A 22,681-nucleotide genomic window follows, 5' to 3' on the forward strand; every position below is an offset into this window, starting at 1 on the left:
ATTTATATTTTAATTTAACTTTATTTAAATTAACATCTTAATTTAATTTTACATTTAAAAAAGATGTGAATAAAATTATTTTGTTATTTTATTAATTTCATTTTATTTGTTTAACAAATCAGGCCCAGTATAATAAATAGTGTCCCATTAATTTAAATGAATTTTCAATTAATTTAAATAAATTAAAAAATTAACGATAACACTTTAGTCTAAAATCACATTTAGACTTTTTAACTATGTATGTCATAAATGCTCCAACCTCAGGGTAAAATGAATTTTATCCATTAAAAAAAATATATATATTCAATATCTAAAAATAAAATAAAAAATTTACAATATCCAATAAAGCATTACCCAATTGAGTTCGAAAAGGAAACACAACACTACATTTTGGTACAAAACCACTTTTAAAACTTCATAAAACCCTAAATCCAAAAAATTAACAACAATACAAGAGATACTTACACATTTACTAACAATCTTATTAACACACTTACAAGTTTTGATAAGATCATCACTTAGTATGTGACCCGCTTCAACTTGTGAGTGTATTAGTAAGAATGTTAGTACCCCTAGCATTTTTTAAAAATTAAACTAATGGGCGAGCAAAATCCACCCTGTAAAACATGCTATAACTATAATATATAAAACTGGAAGGAAGGAGCAATTAAATCATTATCAAAAAGGTGAAGAGGCAATATCTCTTGGCAATGGAATTTGTAATTCATTAGCAAAACAGTTACTCTTCATTGAAATCCATGGTGGTTCCTTCACTGTGTTCATTGAAATCAATGGTTGCTTTCTCATTCTGTTCTGCAACAGTTACAACTGGCTGCAAATCCTGCAAATTTAAAACCACATCAAGGAATAATGGTCAAGGCAATCGTTATTAAACAGGAAAAATTAGTGATAGCTTTGGGGGCTCAATACTATTTCCTAGAGATCTTGAAGTACAACCAAAACGACGTCATTTTCGTTAATAGCTTTAAAACAAATAAATAAATAAATAAACACCAGCCAAGGAGGAAGAAAGGGAGGGGGGGCACCAATGCACGTTGCTAGAGAAGACCACCAGAGAGAGAGCTGGAGACGAAAGCAAGCACCCGGAGAATGCTCCCCCCCTTGAACCAAGTTCAAAGATTGAAATCCCCAAATCAAAAGCCTTTGTTTGAAATCGTCAAATCAAAACCTTTTTTTTATTTTTTTCTTTTTAAGTTGAACTATTTGTAATTGGTGCAAAAACTCCATAAAAGGAATAACTCCATATTCAATACACAAAGCAAGAAAAACCAACCACAACAAATTGTACAAACTAATGAAACACCAAACTAATTTAGTGTGAATCAAAGATTTTCCCTATAGCTCATTTATGTAAACAAATGCAGTGCGACTTTGTGCTCTTTTTTTTCTTTTTTTTTTATTTGGGGGAAGGGGGGAACTTTTTTTTTTTTTAAATCCAAATCAAAACCCTAGTTTCAATCTCCAAACCTGGCTGTCAAAACACTATCTATATACTATACTATTAACGCCAGCACTTAAGCACTTCAGTTAATGTGGCTGTCACTTTTTCTTTTTCTTTTTTCGAAAAATACCCCATGAGCAATTACAAAAGGGTAACTACAATTCCCTTGTGTAACTGTAAATCTTGTAACTACACACCCACATGTACACCTTCTATATATATACATACATATATACTATATATATACTATTATATAAAACCAACAGTTAAGTTAGCGTAGACGAAATGGGCTCACCTTAGTAACTATCTGGAACAGTTTCTAATCTTATTTAACTGTTTCACACAGACATAATGTGTACCAATACTTCAAGTATATAAATGTATATATCAATTACTATGACAGTGCCCACATGTGCATATAAGTGAACTAGTAGTTACTGTTCATTAATTAAGAGGTCATTTCGCGTTGATTTTATCAATAACTTTTTAATTACAAGAGAACCGTGTCTCTTATAATACGTTTATAACTTTACAACTAAAATTTTAAATTGTTTGATAAATGAGCAAATTGTTTAATAGTTTGGAACAATTATTAGATGTGGGAACATAAAGGATATTTATGAAACATTTCAACATTCGTAAAATGTATCGACCATTACTCATTTTTTTAGATGCGGCATTTGGAACTATAGTTTTACCTTGGTGAAAATCCTCATGGCTTCTTCAATGCTCCTTGTATTCAACACATACAATGCTGCTTCCTGCAATCACAACCGATCGATTAATATCATAATAATCAACCACAATCCCCCAAAATCAATTTATGTTATATACATATATAATACTTTTATACACGTACACATACATACAATAGATATACATACAAGAATGGACCTAGAGGAAGACAAAGATTAGTATTAATTATAATTATCTCTAAATTATAGAAACTCGTCCCCTCTCAGTATTTTTTTTTCCTTTTTTTTTTTTAAACAAATTTAGGTGGTCATCCACTCTCAATATTTTTTAAAATTTAAGTGATTTCTCCTCTATATCTATAAAACATTAGATCAAAATACGAGATTTAAAAAAAAATAAAGAAATATAATAAAATAAATAACTTCTTATAACTACTGTGGAATCTGGATTACAAAAACCTTATTTCCAACTTATGAAATAACGCATCAGTTAGTTAGTTGGTAATGTTCATTAAGAAAGACATTATGAAAAATTTCAAAATCGATTTTATCATAGATACTTTAGCGTCAAACACAACTCTAAGTTCCTCACTGTAATAAATAGAATATTTTTGTAGTTGCTATATTTTATAACTCAATGTGGATAAATAAAAAAATAAAAAAAAAGTATGCTTCTTTATATATTTTTTTATTTTATTTTCACTTTTTATATGTTAATAAAAAAAATGATATAATAATTCATACTTTTTATTTTAAATTTTTACTAATATATGTTCAGCCACCCCATATGAAATCTGGGTCCGTCCCTTTATTCATATAAAAGGTGCAAATACATTTTCCTTTTTTTTTTATAATTTTACAAATAAAATTTTTGACAATATATTTAATAAAAATGACAAGAATTATTTAGCAACATTCAGATGGGACAGTCATTAGTTATTACATGTAGACAGTATCCTTATAATAAATAAATGACACTGTTTATGTAAGTTTTCACACGCTTATTTTTACTTTTTATTTTTCAAGAATACTCATAAAAATGTTAACTATTCGCATCTGAAAAAATTATTGCAAGAAACATTTCATATTTCAAATTTAATTCATCTTTCTCATTTATCAAATCATTCAAAAATTTAAGAATAAATTACAGTCACATCTCCTGAGGTTTCTGACAATTACATTGATGTCTCCTACTTTTTTTGAAATTACACTGACCTTCCTTGTGACTAACGAGGTTAATGGGAGGGTTAGTCACAGAGTAAATTACAATCACCTAGGGGTTTCTGACAATTATACTAGTCTCCTCTACCTTTTTTGAAATTAGACTGACCTCCCTTATGACTAACGGCGCTAATAGGAAGGTTAGTCATAGGAGAGGTCAATGTAATTTTAGAAAAATGAGGGGACACCAATATAATTGTTAGGAATCTCAATATTAGAAATGTTATCACTTGTATACCGTACACATAAAAAGATGTATATTTAAAATAACTTATGGTGCATATATAGAATAACCGATGTTATTCTATTGTCATGACAAAAACGATGATAAAACAAATTTTAAAAAATAATAATACTAATTACGTACATATAAAAAAAAAAGAAAAAAAAGAAGTTATTTCATAATTTTTAATCAATATTGATATTATACAAGTTAGTTTTTTTTAAAATAAAAAAAAAAGAAGTTAAAATTGATGAGTCTCACTATCTAAATTTATAAAATTTAAATTAGAGAACAACATGTATTTATTTGAATAGTATTAAATAATTTATTTCTAAATACATACATAATTTAGCTATATATATATATATATATAATTTATTAAAGAGTTAATTACCTAAAAGTTCTATTTACAAATGTTATGGTAATTTAGATGCTATTTAAGATTTTTTGAACCAATAAGTCGTATTTAGTAAAACTGAGAATATTATCAGTTTTTCTTCGATTTTTAAAATTAAAAACATTATCAATTTTGCATAGTAATATTTCAAATAATTGTTTCATTAACTGATAAAAAAAGAGAGCATGAGATTAAATATTTTTGCCATTCTACTTATTGGTTTGATTCAACTATCCAATAAAATCGAGAACATTAACAGTTTTTTTCAGTTTTAAAACTGAAAACATTATCAATTTTTTTATATTTAATTTTTTTTTCAGTTTTTTTCAATTTTTTTGTGCAAAATTTTCAATTTTGCACAAAAAAAAAAAGACTCAGTATTTCAATTTTTTCAAAAAAAAAATATTCAACTTGTTTGGTTTTGATTTTCATAAAACAGTTTTCAGAAAATTCTACTATTTTATTTTCGGTATTTTAATGTTTTCAATGAATTGTTTTTAATATTTTAAGCATTTTTTTTTAATTTTTAGACGTACCTAACATAAATACACTCAAAAAGCATAATAGTTGTGAAAAAAATCTTTAAAAAATATACTAAATATCAAAAAATATTTTTAAAATATGAAATTCAGTACATTTTTCATATTTTGTGTATTTATTAATTTTTTTAAATATTTTTTCACAAATATTTTACTATTTAGATACATCTAAGTAAGGTGTATCTAAAAAAAATTTAAAAAAAAAATTGTTTAAAATTTAAAAATATTCACTAAAAACAAAAATAAAATATGAAAAATAAAAAACACAATTTTCAGAAAATTGAAACCAAACACATTGATTAGTTTTTTTCCCACATAATTTTCTTTTAGTTTTTTCAATTTGAAAATTGATATTTAAATTTGAAAAGCTAAATAAATGTCAAATCATCATGTTCCTCTATAGATAATCATAAATAATGAACCATTATTGTTTGAAGGATAATTACTACTATTAAAAATTTAATGAGACTTAAAGGTACAAAATATCTTAATTAAGATTTAATGCAATATAAATTTATAAATTAAGACTTGTGTGTAATTATCTTTTATTAAATTACATACATATAAGTTCTTATATTTCGCATTTAATTTCAATAATTTATACTAATTTATTTATCTAAAAAAATGATTAATTGATTTCTTTTATTCTTAATTTATAAATAATCATTTCAAATGTTATATAAACCAAACTAAAATCTTTTTGTTTGGCATGGTTGTTTGGTCTAGAAAATCTTGTGCTTTTTGGCATCAAGCAAATTTCAAGGGGAGGTTACTCTGTTTAGGAGGAGATTTACCAGCTTGGGCTTAAGACTTCCTTCTTAGGTTTTTTGCCAAAAAAAAACTGTCAATGGAATGGGACAATTTACAAATCAAAAGTAAACCTCATGGAAGGTTAATGTAATTTTTAAAAAAAAAAATTAGGAGAGGCCATTGTAATTGGTAACTGTAATTACTCAAAATTGGTAAATATATCATTTGCATTGCATCCACTTTTCAAAATTTAGTAAATAATAAGATCTCATTTTAATATTTAATATGTCATCTCCACAAAACTTGAACCATTACTAACAGAGAAACATGTAAGTTAGAAACTTACCCTTGCAAATTGGATTTGATTCACGCTGAGAGTCCGAGGCTCATTCTCAATTGATGATTTTCTTTCAATCGTTGCCATTGTTGATTCTTTCACACCAACCCTCTCAAACAACAGTACGTATATATATAAATATGTAGAGAGAGAGAGAGAGAGAGAGAGTTAGATTTTTTTTTGAACTCGAAAGATTTAGATAGATATAGTAGATATGTAGAGAGAGAGAGAGAGAGGGAGAGAGTTAGATTTTTTTTTGAACTCGAAAGAGTTAGATAGATATAGTAGATATGTAGAGAGAGAGAGAGAGAGAGAGAGAGAGAGAGAGAGACGTTAACACAATTCATTTCATTTTGTTCAGGAAGGTGTTTCTATATATATATGTAACATAGCGTGAGACAGATGAGCGTGGGCAAGTGCGTCACGTAATGAACGGAAACGTGGCAATGTGTGTTTTGGATATGTGGCATTCTTTGGATGGTACGATCTTAACACGTGTCGGGTGATGAGGTTTCACACCTGGTTTGTAGAAGAAACACGTGACAGCACTTACCAAAAACAGAGCAAAAGCCGACAATTTGGTCAGCATTTTCTGTAGGGAGAGAACACGTGCCACTTCAAAATCTTTCAAACAGTCTAGATTTTATATAGATGACTTTAAAGCAAAAAGTTTTAAACAGTTTTTTGAATTATTGTTAGTGATAAAAAATTATATTAAAATGTATTGAATGTAAAAATATTTTAGAATATGTGAAAAGGGTATTAAGAATATAAATATTATGATATTTTATAGTGTTATTATTGACAATTCTAAATGTTGTCATCAACGGGACCTAATTTTAAATAGGGTTTAATTTCTCTCAAATTTCAATATTTGAAATTGAAAGAATTTGAGGGACTTTAAAACCTATCATGTGTTTTATTGTAAGAATTTGAGTGATTCATTTTGTAGAATCCTTTTGTATATCATTTATAAAAAATAAAAAAAATTAAATTAATTTGATAATTGTAATATTTTTATTTTATTATGTTTATGTCTAAAAGAATAGATGATCTTTTTTTAAAATATATATTCCTTGTCAATTTTTAAAAAACAAACATGATTAAATGAAAAATGATACAATTATCAGATCTATCTAATTTTTTTAAGGATAATATACATTGAAGAACTCTCCAAAATGAACTGATTGGATCATTAAAACAATACTCATGGTAGCTTCCACGGTCTCTCAAATACTCTTAAATTCAAATTTAAACTTGAAATAAGTTTGTGAAAAGTGAAATTATCTCCACAGATAAAAGTGAGATAACGTGTCACTTCCTTGATTCTGTAAGAAAATCAAAGTCAATGATCACCTGCAATCTGAGTATATCAAAACGATCCTCCGATGATCAAATCAATATATTGATCGACCATGAATATAAGATAGAAAATGACTATGTGAAATGAGTTTTTTGGATTACCTTGGTCTCTCTTTGTACTTTACATGCTTCTCTTTTTATAGCTATTTAGCTCTCATCATGATCACTCATTTCTTCTTTGATCGGAGGATTCTGCCTTCATTAGAGATCATTTGGACTGGTGGCCAACTTGCTTTGGCTATTGATCCTCCGATCCATGTTCATCGAACGGCAAGGATGGTATCAGGCCATAGTGGCCAACTTGCTTTGCATTATGATCGTCGGATGAAAATGATCGAAGACTCTTCCTCTTACTAGCCTCATTCTATACTATAACTCTTCTAACATCAATTATTATCCATTGAATTGGGGACTTGATCTAACGATCTTGGTTATCTCCAATGATTTCCTTTCTAGAAGAATATCTTTCTACTTTCCATTATCCTCACGCGCCTGAGTGTAGTAGAGGTTGATATTCATTTTTGGGCCTATTACATATTGGGCTTTTTCTTATTTGAGCTGAGATACATTGATTGGACCTGACCCTACATTTTTTTTCCCTCCACAAAGTCCAGCCCCTTTGATATATCATGCCTTGTAAACACAATTAACATGAAATTTAAGTGGATTGAATATGAGACCCGATTTAAATGGGCACTATCTCCACCACCACTATTTATTTGAAATATATATCAATAAAAGAATAGATAAAAATTATTTTACCTTTTATGGTTTTGTCTTTGAGCATTTTATTATCCAATGGTTCAAATATAGGTGGAGAACTCCTTTATAGTTTTGGATTAAAAACTAACTCTATTAATAATGGTGACAAAATTAATTTAAATAAACTTATGCCATATTCTCTATTTTTTCTCCACTACATATAATTTTTTTTATCTTAATTACATATTTGATAAATTAAATAATAAATTGACATAAGCACCTTAATTTATTACCATAAAGTTACTTTAATCTAAATTTTAATCTAAAATTTTAACTCAATTTCTTATTTAATAACATTTTAAATTAAACATACATATCATATATATAATTAAATCATAAATTAACCTAAATACAGTTTGGGGTTGCTACTACGCACCTGATATTGGGCCCATTTTAGGGCTTGATTCGATAATTTGAACCGTTTACATTTTAGAAGGTATCGAGTAGAATATACCTGTAAAAAATCACGTCAATCGGATATCGTTGGCCTTTTCATCAAATCACATTTGTATTTAAAAATTAAAAAAAAAAAAATCAATGTAATTTGAAATATAAAACTCAATGCAAATGTGATTTGATGAAAGAGATAACAATATCCGATCGACGTGATTTTTTATAAATATATTCTACTCGATACCTTCTAAAATGTGAACGGTTCAGATTATCCAATTAGACCTTGAAATGGATCCAATAAGGCGCGCAACAGTTGCTGATGCACACCCTGCACAGCAGCAACCCCAAACTCACCTAAATACCATAATTTATTACCATAAAATAGGGTGTATACCATAGAATTTTTCATATATAAAACAATTAAATCATAAATTAAACTAAACACCCTACCATAATATATTACCTTATTTAATACCATTTTAAATTAAACATATAGAGGTGTTTGTTGGGTCGACCCTTGTGTGTTACTAAATCTGAAAGTTGCTTCTTGTTTTTTTGTGTCGACACCAGTCTAGGAAGGGTTGACACCTTACCTGTTGCACTCTTTGCTTTTCTGTCTAAAGGGTCGACCTCTGTGCCTGAAGGGTCAACACGTGCGTATAATTTTCAGCTTTTTGGGTTAGTTTGTGCCCTGGGGTTTTGACTTGTCCTTTTTATTTGAGTTTAGGGCAATTATCTACTACTATAAATAGACCCAAACCACTTTCCTCTCATTACTTTTCCTCCTCTTTTCCTCTCAAACCATGATTTCTCTCTTCTCTCTCTAAAACTTGACTTTTCGCACCTAAATCTCTAGATCTACTCACCTAAAGTGATCTTTTCACCATGGTCCTTTGAGATTAAGTGTAAGTCTTGTCTAGAGCTTCGTTTTGATCCAAGTAGAAGTTGGTTTTGACATCTTTGAAATTTCAACCTTATTTTGCTCATCTTCTCTTCTAAACTTGAGGTAGGGATTTTCTTTGAGTTATATATATGTTTTTGCAAGATCTAGATGATTTTCGAAATCATCATTTGATTAGTTTTGAAAATTGATTATTGATTCAAGAAGATGAGTGATTTTGAAAGTGAGTTTACTTTCTTGTTTCTTTTAAAATAGAAATTGAGGGTTTTTGAACTATGTTGATGAAAGAAAGATGTCTTTGGTGAGATCTTCTCAAATATTTAAAGATGAATAGTTTTTGGTGAGAAAACCTAGAAATTGGGAATTTTTAAGAAAGATGTTAAAAATCTTTAGAATAAGTTGTTATATTTATTTTGTGTGCCAAAATAAATTATGTTTGAAAAGTGTTTATTTATTACATATAAATGATGGTTTTCCATGAAATAAGAGAATTGTTGAAGTTTTGAAAATTGTTGTTTAAAAGTGTTGATATAGTCTTGAAATAACTACGTTGTTAAAAATGTTTGAAATGTGGGAATTATGTTATCCCTTGGATGAATTGAAATAAAATTATTTATTTATCTTGTGAAATTGCATTGAAATGAGAAATGAGAATTTTGATCACAATAGGAATATTGTGTGGAAGCATTGAAAATGGAAGAAATATTGCATTGTATTATTAATCATTGCATTGGCATATCAATTCATTTGATAATGAAGAGCTTTGAAATTTGATTTAAAAACTTTGCATTTAGAAATGAATGTTGAGAAACAAGTTTTCATGAAATGGTTTTGGAGTAAATACGGTGGTAAGTCTTGAAAGGTGGTGTAGAGGATAGGTGTCGAACCTTCCAGTTAATACTGGTAAAAATGACAAATTGGTAGTACTTATATAGTCTACTTGCAGACACAAACCTAGGGATTTACAGAGTTGTATTTACCTCCCCTTGAATAAAATTGATAAATGTTGAACAGTAGAAATTGCATGACATCATTGAGCATGATGGTTTCCAAAAGATTAAGACGTGTTTTATTTTCAAAAGGGCATGACATGGCATGTGCATTCATCTCTTGAGACTTGTATAAAATGTATATACTTTATTAAGGATTTTCTACTAGACTTTATGCTCACCCTACGAGATTTTTGTGCAGGAAAAGATGTGGTGATTCCGCTTAACTGAAGGTGTAGAAGTGTGTGTGTTGGGAGTACAATACTCTCATTTTGCGGGACTCTGTTTTGTAAGCCAAGGGCTATATTTGTGTAGGTTTGAATAACCGTTATGTGTAACCGGGCTTAAGCCTTGAAAACTTGTAAACCCTTTGGGGTATTTATTTGTTTATTTACTTGTTGTTGGATTAACTGTATTATCACATGAAGACTATTTACATCATGTAATGCAAGTATGAGGATTTATTATTAGTTTTACTTTAAAGGGTCATGATTATTGTATTACCATTTGGGCATGAAAAATTGGGGCGTTACAATTTCCTCTTCACTTCTATTACATCTCTCTCTCTCTCTAAACTTCATTTTGTCTCTCCTCTCCCTACAAAACACCCAACCATCACCATAAATGCTTAATCTATTCAAATCTGTTGGAAATTTGACCCTAGTTTCTTTTATCAACTTTGAAAAGCTCCTTAAGGGTTACATCTTATGCGGTGGAGATCGGCTTTCAACACCAACAAGATCTTAAGGTTATTTCTTATCATTCTTCTCCAAATTTGAGGTAAGGAGTTGCTTAGAGTTATATATATGATGTTAACATGTCTTGACCTATTTTAATATGATTATTGTGTTGGAAGTTTAGAATTTGGGAGTGTTGGATTTTGCAAGGGTTTGAAAAAATGACTTCTCTCATGATTTTGCTCAAATTGATTTATTTTATGAACATATGAGACTCTTGAAAATCCATTGAGAAAAGCAACTTTCAAAAATAAGAGAAAGTTATTTTTTGGGAAAACCCCTAGATTTTGGAAATTGAGAAAAAGTTAATTTTGGGAAGGAATCATGCAAATCTTTGGATTTTGTAACGCCCCAAAATTTATAACATCATTCAATCCTTCAACCAACACTCATTATAAGAAAAGAAGTAGTTTTCCAACATTTACATCATTGATCATTAAGGTTTGTACAAAATAATTCCACATGCAAATTATACATTCAATGATTCCAAACACATGAATCTATAGCATGTAGAATATCAAATCCAAAAATAAATAAATGCCCTCAAGGGTCTACAAATTTCCAAGGTTTAAGCCCAGTTACACAAAAATGGTTTCTCAAACCCAAATAGTTATAGCCGTTGGCTAACATAAATATGCCACAACAAAAATATAAGAGCCCTATGCTCCCAACACATACGTCCACACCCTAACTTGGCGGGATCACCACGTCTTTTCCTGTACCAAAATCCCATAGGGGTGAGTATAAAACCCAGTAGAGAATTCTTAACAAAGTATATACATTTTATACAAGTCTCGAGAAATGAAATGCATATGCAATGTTATGCTCTTTTGAAAGAAATTCATATTTCTTCATCTTTTGAAAAACCTTCATACTCAATGATACTATGATATCTTCAACAAATTCAAAGTTTATTAATTAAATCAAGGGGAGGTAAATACGACTCAGGTAATCCCTAGGTTGGTGTCTGCAAGTAGGCATAATTAGCACTACCAAAATCCCACTTTACCGGTTGCTAACCGAAAGGGAAGTGGTACTTCTTCCGCGCGTGTGTTTCTGTCTTTCACCTCGAACACTCAGGCCAACTTAATCAATCTCATCTATACTCCCTATTCAGACTTACCAACGTATTTACCCTAAAATAATTTTCATGAGAAGTTTATTCATAAACCTTTTTTTCTTAATGCAAAAGTTTCCAACTCAATTCAAAATGCGTAATAGCTAATTGAATGGATATGCAATGCAGCAATTATTAACACCAATAATTCCGAAATAATCAAATTTCCATTTCTCTTTTCAATACTATCTTGCAAGATAACCACATATCCGTATTTCATGCAATCCCAACAACTTAGTCATTTCAAGACTATAGCAACATTTGAACAATAATTTCCAATATCAACAATTCTCATATTTCATGAAGCTCATCATTTATAACTATAAATAAGAATTTTCCAATCCTTTACTCATTTTGGTACACAAAATCATACATTAACAATGTCAACCATGTGTTTTCAACACCCCTTTTAAAACCCCCAAATTTCTAGGTTTTTTTTCTCACCACAACAACACACACACTCACAAACATTTGAGAGAAACTCTCTTTAATAATATCTTTCCTCAATCAATGTAGTTCAAGCTCTTAAGAAAATTATTTAAAGAAGGGGAGGGGTAAACCCACTCTTAAAATCACCCATATTCTTTAACCAACAATCAATTTCAAAGCTATCAAAGGGAAATTTAGAAAATCATGTAGATCTTGCAAAAACATATATATAACGCAAAGAAAATCCTTACCTCAAGTTTGGAGAAGAAATGAGATGAAACCCTCAAAATCAACGGTGCCAAAACATAATCTCCACCGCACACAATGTAGCCCTAGCTTAGCTCTCCAATATTTGTGAAGAATGTTGGGTCAAAATCCCAATGGATTGCAAGAACAGGAGTTTTAAGCGATTTGGTGTAGGAAATGTAGAGAGAAGGGAGAGAAAAGAGTTTTAGAGAGAGAGAGATATATCAAAAGTGAGATACACTCAGCCCAAAGAAGAGAAAAAGAGAAATTTTCAGACTCCACCTACCACCGCATGTGCGGCAACCATGCCCACACGTGCAGAGCGTTCTTTCCCCACGTGCGGCCTTCATCTCCATATGCGCGGCCCTTTCCCCCCGCACTTCCGCTCCCGCACCTGCATATATTGCAGTGTGTTCTCCAACCCTCCCCTGTTTTCCATACGTACGGCCTCACCTTCCGCACGTGTGACCCTGGTCCTCCAACCTAGAAATTTCTCGGTTCAACTCTAGACACTCTGAACCCAACCTTGCACCTTTCAAAATATGAGAAACTCGATATGGAAGTAAATGAAAGTAAGGATTTGAGATAAGCTTTCAAATACAACAAAACGAAACATTAACAAGGCTCCCTGTTAAACCCGACACTCTAATAAGGCAAACCCAAAGTTAAACAAGAAAATGAGGCGGATAATACACTCGGTCATCATAGATTTTCATTGAAAAAAATGATAAACTTTCATAAGTGAAGTATTGCTATGGCGCCCATAAGATGGATGGGTTGTGTTGTTGAGAAATAATCTTTGATAGCATGATTGAATATACTTGGATTATGAAAATTTGATGTTTATTGTGAGTATGAAATATCGTCATATATCACATATATCTATTGATATTGTTAGATGATTTTGAGAAATATGGGTTGATGCGATAATTTGAGAGATGTTGAACATTATGTTACATCAAGAGAATGTTGTAAATTTTGGAAATTGCTTAATGAGACATTTCATTCCATTCATTGTATAACTTTTGAGTTATGTTTTATTAAAGTTATGATTTGGAAAATCGAATTATGGTTTTCAGAAACCTTCAAACTTGAAATGTTTTGGAGTAAATCCATTTGGTAAGTCTGGATAGATGTAGTTTGGTATTTGTTAAATTGGCTTGAGGTCCTTAATGAAAGTCCAAAAACCCGCGCGGTGGGTTCCAAATTTCCTTCCAGTTAGGAGCCGGTAAAGTCGCGATTGGTAGTGCTTAATATGCCTACTTCTAGCCACCAGTTTAGAAATTACTTGAGTCGTATTTACTGCCCTGTATTTGTATTTCGAACTCAATGAGATAACGTCCTTTCGAAAAGAGCATTGCATGTGATTACAAAAAATTAAAACACATGGTTTCGGAACAAGACATGACATTGCATCCATATCTTAAGACTACTTCAAAGATATATACTTTGTTAAAATCTTTCTACTGGATTTTGTACTCACTCCTAGTAGATTTGTGTAAGAAAAGATGCGGTGATTCCACCTCAATGAAGGCGAATGGATGTTTTTGGGTGCACAAGACTCTTCTGTTTATTTATTATATTTTGACAAGCTAAGGGCTTATGTGTTTGGGTTTTGTAAACCATTTACTTATAACCAAACATAAGCCTTGCAACTTATGACCTGAAGGATTTTATTTTGTGTTTGTTTATTTTGTTATATTGTCTGTCTCGCATGCTATAGATTCATACCTTAGAGGAAAATGAATATGTAATTGCATGTAGACCTCTTTTTTAAATCTCTCATATATCAAGGAAATACAATTAAAGAGATCTGATTAGTATAATGATGACCGAAGTTTCACTTATATTTAACTGAAAATGATTAAATCAAGATTATTAGTTGTTAATTATTTTAGGGCTTTACAACCAAGAAGTAAATGAATTTAGGTACTAATGTAATTTCTTCACAAACAAATGATTAACCCATGAAAATGACAATTAAAACCTTATGAATAATTATTTCTTTTAATACGAATCTACCAACAATTTGCTTCCAACTAATGCTCACCAATCCAATCAATTTATCAAGATTTAAGACACATAAAATTTATATTTATCCTCATAAATTTTTATTTCTGTTTAAATAGCATTAAAGATCTAAATACCAATCTTTAACGATCACATGCTATCACTTATACATAGTAACGATAAATTAAAGACTGAGCAATAAATTAAAGAAGCAACAATTCTATATCCCACTTAGCGACAAATAAGAAATGTTATATGGTAACAATTATATTATGCAATTCACACTATTTTCTATTTCAGGTTATTTTTGTATATAATCCTTGGCTATTATTATTGTTTAACATTAATGTCTTAATACAATATTCTCAATATTAACCGCCAATTATTAAAAGCCACCAATTTTACAATAAAAATCTCAAAGATGCTATAACTCTATTTACCAGAGAACATATATGACAATATCATAAAAGCCCCTTAACATAATACACCATTTGTAACAATCAATTTAACCATTATAAAAGTCCAATAGCCTTACATATAAAATTTAGGAAAAATTAGTGAAACATCCCTCTCCAACTTTGTGTAGTAGGAGAGGTCCAAGATGTTTTTTTTTTAGTAACTAACGTCCCTCGATGAAATTTCTCTGGTATGATCAGAAATAAATTTTCAAAATTTCTCTGTGATCATATTAGAGAAATTTCTCTAAGTCGAGCCAAAATTTCTCTGAGCTGGGCAAAATTTCTTTGAATCAAATTTTCGCTGTAAAAATGTTGAGAGATCTTAACTACTATGAAAATATTGTATGTCATTTATTTTATAAAGTCTTAATATCATAACCTTGAAAAACAATTCCCTTAAAATTTATATTAATTAATCTCTAAAATGTTTCACAAGTTAATCACAGAACAACTTTCCCCCTTACATATATACATATATATATATATATATATATGTGTATGTTTATATATAACTTTCTATAGACGAGATGATTATTTGTCTTCTACACAATTAGAGGAAGGCTAAAAATTACATATGACAGGAACTCATGACCCGAAAAATGAACCAAACAATTAAAAAGGATTACTCAACAACCAATTCATCAAGCCACATATCTAGTAATAAACAATTTATAAAAGATGGGTATTAAATCTGAATAATAGTAAACACTGCAATATATGTTTATCAATAGTGATCAACAATCTGGAACACCATATACTTATGGAAAAGTCTACAATGTGCACATTCTAAAAGGGTATATGATATGCACTTATTGTGTGGTTCATATTGTGCCACGTCATAAAAAGTAACTTGTTAAACAGGTCATTTAACAGGTTACATGAAAAAATCATAACGTTTTTCAAATATCATAACAATACTGCAATGAATCATAATATTGACATAATATTCACTAAAGTATCAAAACAAAGACACTATAAATCATAACAATATAATGACAACTCATAACAAATATAGTTATTTCTAATTAATTATCATAACATTTGAATCGTAACATTTTTTATTATGATTCATCATGACAAATCATAACTTTTGGCGGTACAAATCATAACTTTTATTGATGAATCATAACCATAACACATTTAGTATAACTTTTTTTCCCACAATCATAACGACATTAACAAACTATCATAACTTTTATCAATGAATCATAACATAGCATGTTGATTGTAATTTTGTCCTGAAAATCATAACAACATTAAGAAAACATCATAACTTTTAAAATTTCAAACACAATTAATTGTGTAATCAATTGGTATAGCATATTGGAGTAAATGGAAAATCATAATTGATTGCAAAATCGATTGGATTGAAAGACCACAATTGATTATACAATCGATTAGTGGCCACAGTCTTGAACTATCACAATTGATTGTACAATCCATTAGAATATAAGGGAGATTCAAATATCACAATTGATTGTACAATTGATTGGTTGATCGGTCGCCATTTATATGTAATTTTGTTGTTGTGTTTTCATTACCTCAAACATTATCACTAACAAAAACGCATGACACTTCAACTACGTTTCTCGTTTTACAATTCTCTCTCTCTCTCTCTCTCTCTCTCTCTCTCAGTCATTATCGTCAATGTTAATGTTACCTGAAATGTTGTTGTTATGACTATCTCATCGACTCTCACTCTTTCTTTCCTTGTCATTATTAGTGAATTAGACAACAATGTTATTGTTACCAACTTCAATTAATCATGCCCTTTGATCCACTGAAACACAACCATCATCATCGACTTAGGCCATTATAATAGCATTGTTACCACTATTAGTGTCATGTTGTCATTATGTCCAAATGATGACGTTGGGTATAAATGACTTTAACACACACTACAAGAATTTTCACTTTTTGCGAATAAATTTTTAGTCGCCAAAAGTCAATTTTTGTATACAAAAAACAAATAACTTTAACTGTCAAAGTACATACAAACCAACTATTGTCCAAACTAAAATAATAATTCCATACAAAATATAGAATCATACCAAAAGCAAAGCCCGCCATATACAAATATTACATTTACTATCATGTGAAATGACCATTTGGCATGGTACAAATTACCATCGTAATCTGTACCACGACAAAAGGTGATGTATGTACCAAGACAAAAGTACATCTATGTACCATGACAAAAAATCATATATATGTACGGCGACAAAAGGTGATCTATGTACCATGCTAGTAATTATCTGTTGGCTGCCAAAAATTTTTTGTATCAGTAATAGTGAACTGCACAAAAGCCGGGGATGACAAAAGTATCACATTAGTTCTATACAAAAGTGAAATTTCTTCTCTATACACCAAAATGTTACTCTAAAAGTCCACGCAACAAAGTCATCTATAAAAAAAAAAAAAAAAAAAAAATTAGAATTGGACCAAAAAATGCCCAACTTCATGAATGAATTTGGGAACAAGTGACAAATAACATATCAAAGAAGCAACCTTCCATGATGAATCAATTATCAGTCCTTCTAAAGTCTTTTGTTATAAGAAACATTGTTAAATGCAGAACAATCATTACTAAATCTGTCATTACTAACATAAAGCTAATGTAACAATCTTCTATTTGTATGCAACATGTATCCAAATTCTGTGGCTAAACCAATATCAAAGCCCAATGTGAATAGAAACTATTCTTTTTACCAACTTCCTCATTAATTGTTTGCAAAAGGCACTTGAATCATTAGATCGGATATAAAACTATCCCTAATTATTAATGTCTGTCAGTGCCATTTCATTTAGGATATTAGAACATGTGAGAAAGATAATAACCAAAATAAAGTTCAATTACAAAAGGAAATATGTAGAAATGTATGTTCAATCACAAAAGCAACCTTCTATGATGAATCAATTATCAGTCTTGGGCATATTCAGCTCTAACTCCCAACCAACGGGTCCGAATTACATTCTGTCAGTTGTCACAAGTCTTATTTGTCATGGGGAAGCTGCCCGTGAGAGTCACATGGCGGTTGGGGGGTTGTTTTGAATTTTTGCTCCTGAAACGTCATTTTTCGAGTAAGTTTTGGGTGTATTCGGTTCTAAATCCCAACCTACGGGTCCAAATTATATTCCGTCAGTTGTCACAAGTCCTATTTGTCATGGAGAAGCTGCTCGTGAGAGCCACATGGTGGTTCGGGGGCTGTTTTGAATTTTCACCCTTGAACTGCCCTTTTTTGAGTAAGTTTTGGGCGTATTCGGCTCTAACTCCCAACCTACGAGTCCGAATTACATTCTGTCAATTGTCACAAGTCCTATTTGTCATGGGAAAGCTTCCCGTGAGAGTCACACGATGGTTCGGGGGCTGTTTTGAATTTTCACCTCCAAAACGCTCTTTTTCGAGTAAGTTTTGGGCGTATTCGGCTCTAACTCCCAACCTACGGGTCCGAATAACATTCTGTCAGTTGCCACAAGTCCTATTTGTCATGGGGAAGTTGCCTGTGATAGTCACACGGCGGTTCGGGGACTATTTTCAATTTTCGCCCCCCGAAACGCCCTTTTTCGAGTAAGTTTTGGACGTATTCGGCTCTAACTCCCAACCTACGGGTCCAAATTACATTCTGTCAGTTGTCACAAATCCTATTTTTCATGGGGAAGCTTCCCGTGAGAGCCACACAGTGGTTGGGGGGTTGTTTTGAATTTTCGTCCCCGAAACGCCCTTTTTCGAGTAAGTTTTGGGCGTATTCGGCTTTAACTCCCAACCTACGGGTCTGAATTACATTCTGCCAGTTGTCACAAGTCCTATTTGTCATGAGAAAGCTGCTTGTGAGAGCCACACGGCAGTTCGGGGGCTGTTTTGAATTTTTACCCTCGAAACGCCCTTTTTCGACTAAGTTTTGGGCGTATTTTGGCTTTAACTCCTAACCTACGGGTCCGAATTACATTTCATCAGTTGTCACAAGCCCTATTTGTCAAAGGAAGCTTCCCATGAGAGCCACACGACGTTTTGAGAGTTGTTTTGAATTTTTGCCCCCCAAAACGCCCTTTTTAGACTAAGTTTTGGGCGTGTTTGGCTCTAAATCCCAACTTACGTGTCCGAATTACATTCTGTCGGTTGTCACAAGTCCTATTTGTCATGGGAAAGCTGCCCGTGAGAGTCACACCGTGGTTCGGGGGCTGTTTTGAATTTTCGCCCCCGAAACGTCTTTTTTCGAGTAAGTTTTGGGCGTATTCAGCTCTAAATCCCAACCTCCACATCCGAATTACATTCCTTCAGTTTTCACAAGTCCTATTTGTCATGGGAAAGCTGCCCGTGAGAGTCACACGGTCATTCAAGGGCTGTTTTGAATTTTCGCCCCTGAAATGCCCTTTTTCGAGTAAGTTTGGGCATATTCGACTCTAACTCCCAACCTTCGGGTTCGAATTACATTCCGTCAATTGTCACAAGTCCTATTTGGTATAGGGAAGCTGCCCGTGAGAGCCAAACGGCGGTTCGGGGGCTGTTTTGAATTTTCACCCCTGAAACGCCCATTTTCGAGTAAGTTTTGGGCGTATTCAGCTCTAACTCCCAACTTACGGGTCCGGATTACATCCCGTCAGTTGTCACAAGTCCTATTTGTCATGGAGAAGCTGTTCGCGAGAGCCACACGGTGGTTTGGGGGCTATTTTGAATTTTTGCCCCCAAAACGCCTTTTTTCGACTGAGTTTAAGGCGTTTTCGGAAAAAGTGATATTTTGTAAAAGTGAAATTTCAATAAAAAAAATTGTAAAAAAAATAGTCTATGGAAAATAGAAAATCAAAAAAATATTAATAAATTTGCATAATTATTTGACCTCACCAAATTTAAAAAGGTGGATTACCTCGACCCCCCATAATTTGGATTTGAGGGCACTGCTTGGGCCTGTGAGGCCCATCACATGTTCTATTTCGAATCCAAACCATTAATTTTGTTGCGTATTTTGTGTATTTCGTTAACACAAAAAGATAGAGCAATCCATCATTGTCACCAAAAAATGTACAAAATTGGTGCTTTTAAAATTTAATCATCACTTTTTGTAATGACAAATGCGATAATTTGAAAAGATTATGATCATTTCAGCGATCTAATTTTTTTTTGTAAATAATAAACACCTAAATTTTTTTTTTTCTGATTATCAAAACAGGATCAATGGTGCCCCAAAAAGTCCAAACAATACGGTCCAGTCCAGATTGTGGACTGGAGACACTCCACCTCCATTAAAACAGTCATATTTTGCCTCCAAAAAAATAATTTAAGACTTCTTAAAACTCAACAAAGTCATATAGTGTTTCCAAAAAAAAAAATTAAAACTTCCTAAAAACTCAACGCATGCTTAATTTGGCCATCTAAAAACTCCCACAAAAACGCATGTTTTGGGGTTTTGGCATATCAGTCTTGTCTCTCACGTTGCTGGTCTCAGATTCTCTCACCCCGCCAGTCTGATATTATCTTTGTATTAGCCACTGTTTGATCCCACGACAGAGTTGCTGCTGCTGCCACCACAACTATTAGCCAACACCTTCATGCTGTGGAGACCTACAGTATGTTTGTTTTTATTGTTGATATTGTTTGAGTCTAGGGTTTGATGTTTTTTTTTGGAGACTTTGTTGTTTTTGATGAGTTAAATATGATGAAATACTGTACCAAACAACCAATACAATAAGGCTTGTGTTGTTGAATTGCTGAGAACTGTGTTTTTGTGACATCAAACAAATCAATTCTAACCTAGCGCAACCCAACCCATATTCGATTAATTTTGTAACTAAACAATTGAGCCATAATTCTTATTAGTACTATTATTACTAGCTAGCTAATACTACAGAAAAACCAGAAACAAGCCCTAGCAAAATTTTCTAAAATGCATTTCTTGAGAATCAAAATGACATTCCCATCAAAAGTCAAATGCAGAATAAACCAGTGACATGGCTTAATACTCAAAATCGTAAGCATATATAAGTTACATCAGAAGAACATAGTTTGATTGGTAAATTCTAAGCACTATAAGACTTGCAGAATCTATGACTGATGCTTCTCACTGAATGTAATACACTAAGTGACATGAATAAGAAGTACAACCATGATGAATATACATGTCATTACAAATATCAAAAGCCATGTAAAACACGTAGTCTTGAAACTCTTCGAGCATATATCCATAGCACGCACATTGGCACGACTAGTGCTTGCCAAGCTCTGTTCAACCGTCTGCTATGTTGAATCAAGTATCTGCAATCAAATTAGAATTGCACTATGAGGTTCGTTGACCATGTATTAGAATACATCTAATATGCTAGTTATTAGGCATCCTAGTTATAAGAAATCTCTATAATAAAAGTATTGTCAACTATCCAAGCTACTAGGATACATTGCACTGTATACCTCAAGACAACAATCAAAATCAAAGTAAATTAAAACTGTGACATTTTGGGAACTTACTTTTTCAGTGTTTTGTAGGGATTGACTCATCATGAGACTGCTCTCTTTAAGTTGCTGTGCTAACCCAACCATTTCATCTGTCAAATCATCTTGAAGTTTTCTGATAGAGGAAGGAATAAGAATTAGCAATAATGAAGTATCTGCGGTAATAATTACAAATGATATCTAGGTCAAGTAGAATGCAATCCTAAAAAAGAATGATGAAAGTTCATTTCCCCTAAAAGGAATTAAATTGTGGATAGTCTACATAAAACAAGGATATGGTAAAGGTAGGTTAGGTACTGTTCAACTGCAATGACGCAATACATATGTAATGTACATAAAATTATATACATCAATAAATAGAAATTATATACATCAATAAATAGAAAGAGACCTGTCTACATCAATCAAGAAACAAATAGGTGTTTTCTTGCTCTCACTCTCTTATTATGCTCTAGTACTTCAACTTAGTTCAACAACGAGTTAAGATGTGGAAAATACCTGTGCTTGTCAATATGAGTCCATGCTGCAACATCCAATTTGACAGGCGCTGAATAATCAGTCACAACACTATCACGAGGCCTATCTTCAATGTTTGATGGAGCGCTGTTTAATCAAAAAATGAAACAAAGTAAGACCAAACACATATCACCAAAAAAGCCATAGTAAAGAAACCATAGCTCCTTACACAAAATCTCCTCCTCAATCCTGGAGAAGTGGGAATAGAACTTTCTCCTACTGCTTTGGAAGGGCTTTCTTTGACAGAAATAACAGAAATAGGCTGCAGAGTTTCTGGCAAAACTGACTCTGACTGAAAGTTTTCAAAGAGAAAAGTTAAATGGAAATGAAATACCCATATTAGATGCATGAATTTGTAATTCAAAATCAGAGAAATGGAACAGTTTCATAATGCTGGGGATCTGAACTAAAACCCATGTTCATTCAAGTGTACTTTACTAAAACTTAGAAAAACCTGAATATTATTTGTTTAACATGCAAAATTGCCAATACAGAACAAAGCTGAAGTATACATGCACCACATTTGGCAGCAAGGGCTTCAATCTTCTCTGAATAATCATGCACCTAAGCTTTTGAAACTCTATATAAACAGTCACAGAAAAAAAAAGAAAAAAAAGAAAAAAGAAAAAGAGATTCACAATGTTAATAAATTGAGTAACTTAGAACAATTCCTCCACATGAACATCACTAGCAGA

The 22,681-nt window shown here is 31.6% G+C and overlaps 1 protein-coding gene across 1 annotated transcript; it reads right to left on the minus strand.

Annotated features, from left to right (window-relative positions):
- Positions 1-275: 275 nt before the first annotated feature.
- On the minus strand, positions 276-7,428 carry LOC114292776 (uncharacterized). The gene is made up of 3 exons (XM_028236800.2): positions 5,634-7,428; positions 2,161-2,223; positions 276-841 (listed from the first exon to the last, which is right to left on the minus strand). The coding sequence occupies exons 1-3, from the start codon at positions 5,709-5,711 to the stop codon at positions 740-742; spliced, it is 243 nt and encodes an 80-aa protein (XP_028092601.2). The 5' UTR covers positions 5,712-7,428; the 3' UTR covers positions 276-739.
- Between the last annotated feature and the right edge of the window lie 15,253 nt (positions 7,429-22,681).

Source organism: Camellia sinensis, chromosome 4 (genome assembly GCF_055761805.1).
Source record: "Camellia sinensis isolate YWXY chromosome 4, ASM5576180v1, whole genome shotgun sequence".
Classification (NCBI taxonomy): domain Eukaryota; kingdom Viridiplantae; phylum Streptophyta; class Magnoliopsida; order Ericales; family Theaceae; genus Camellia; species Camellia sinensis.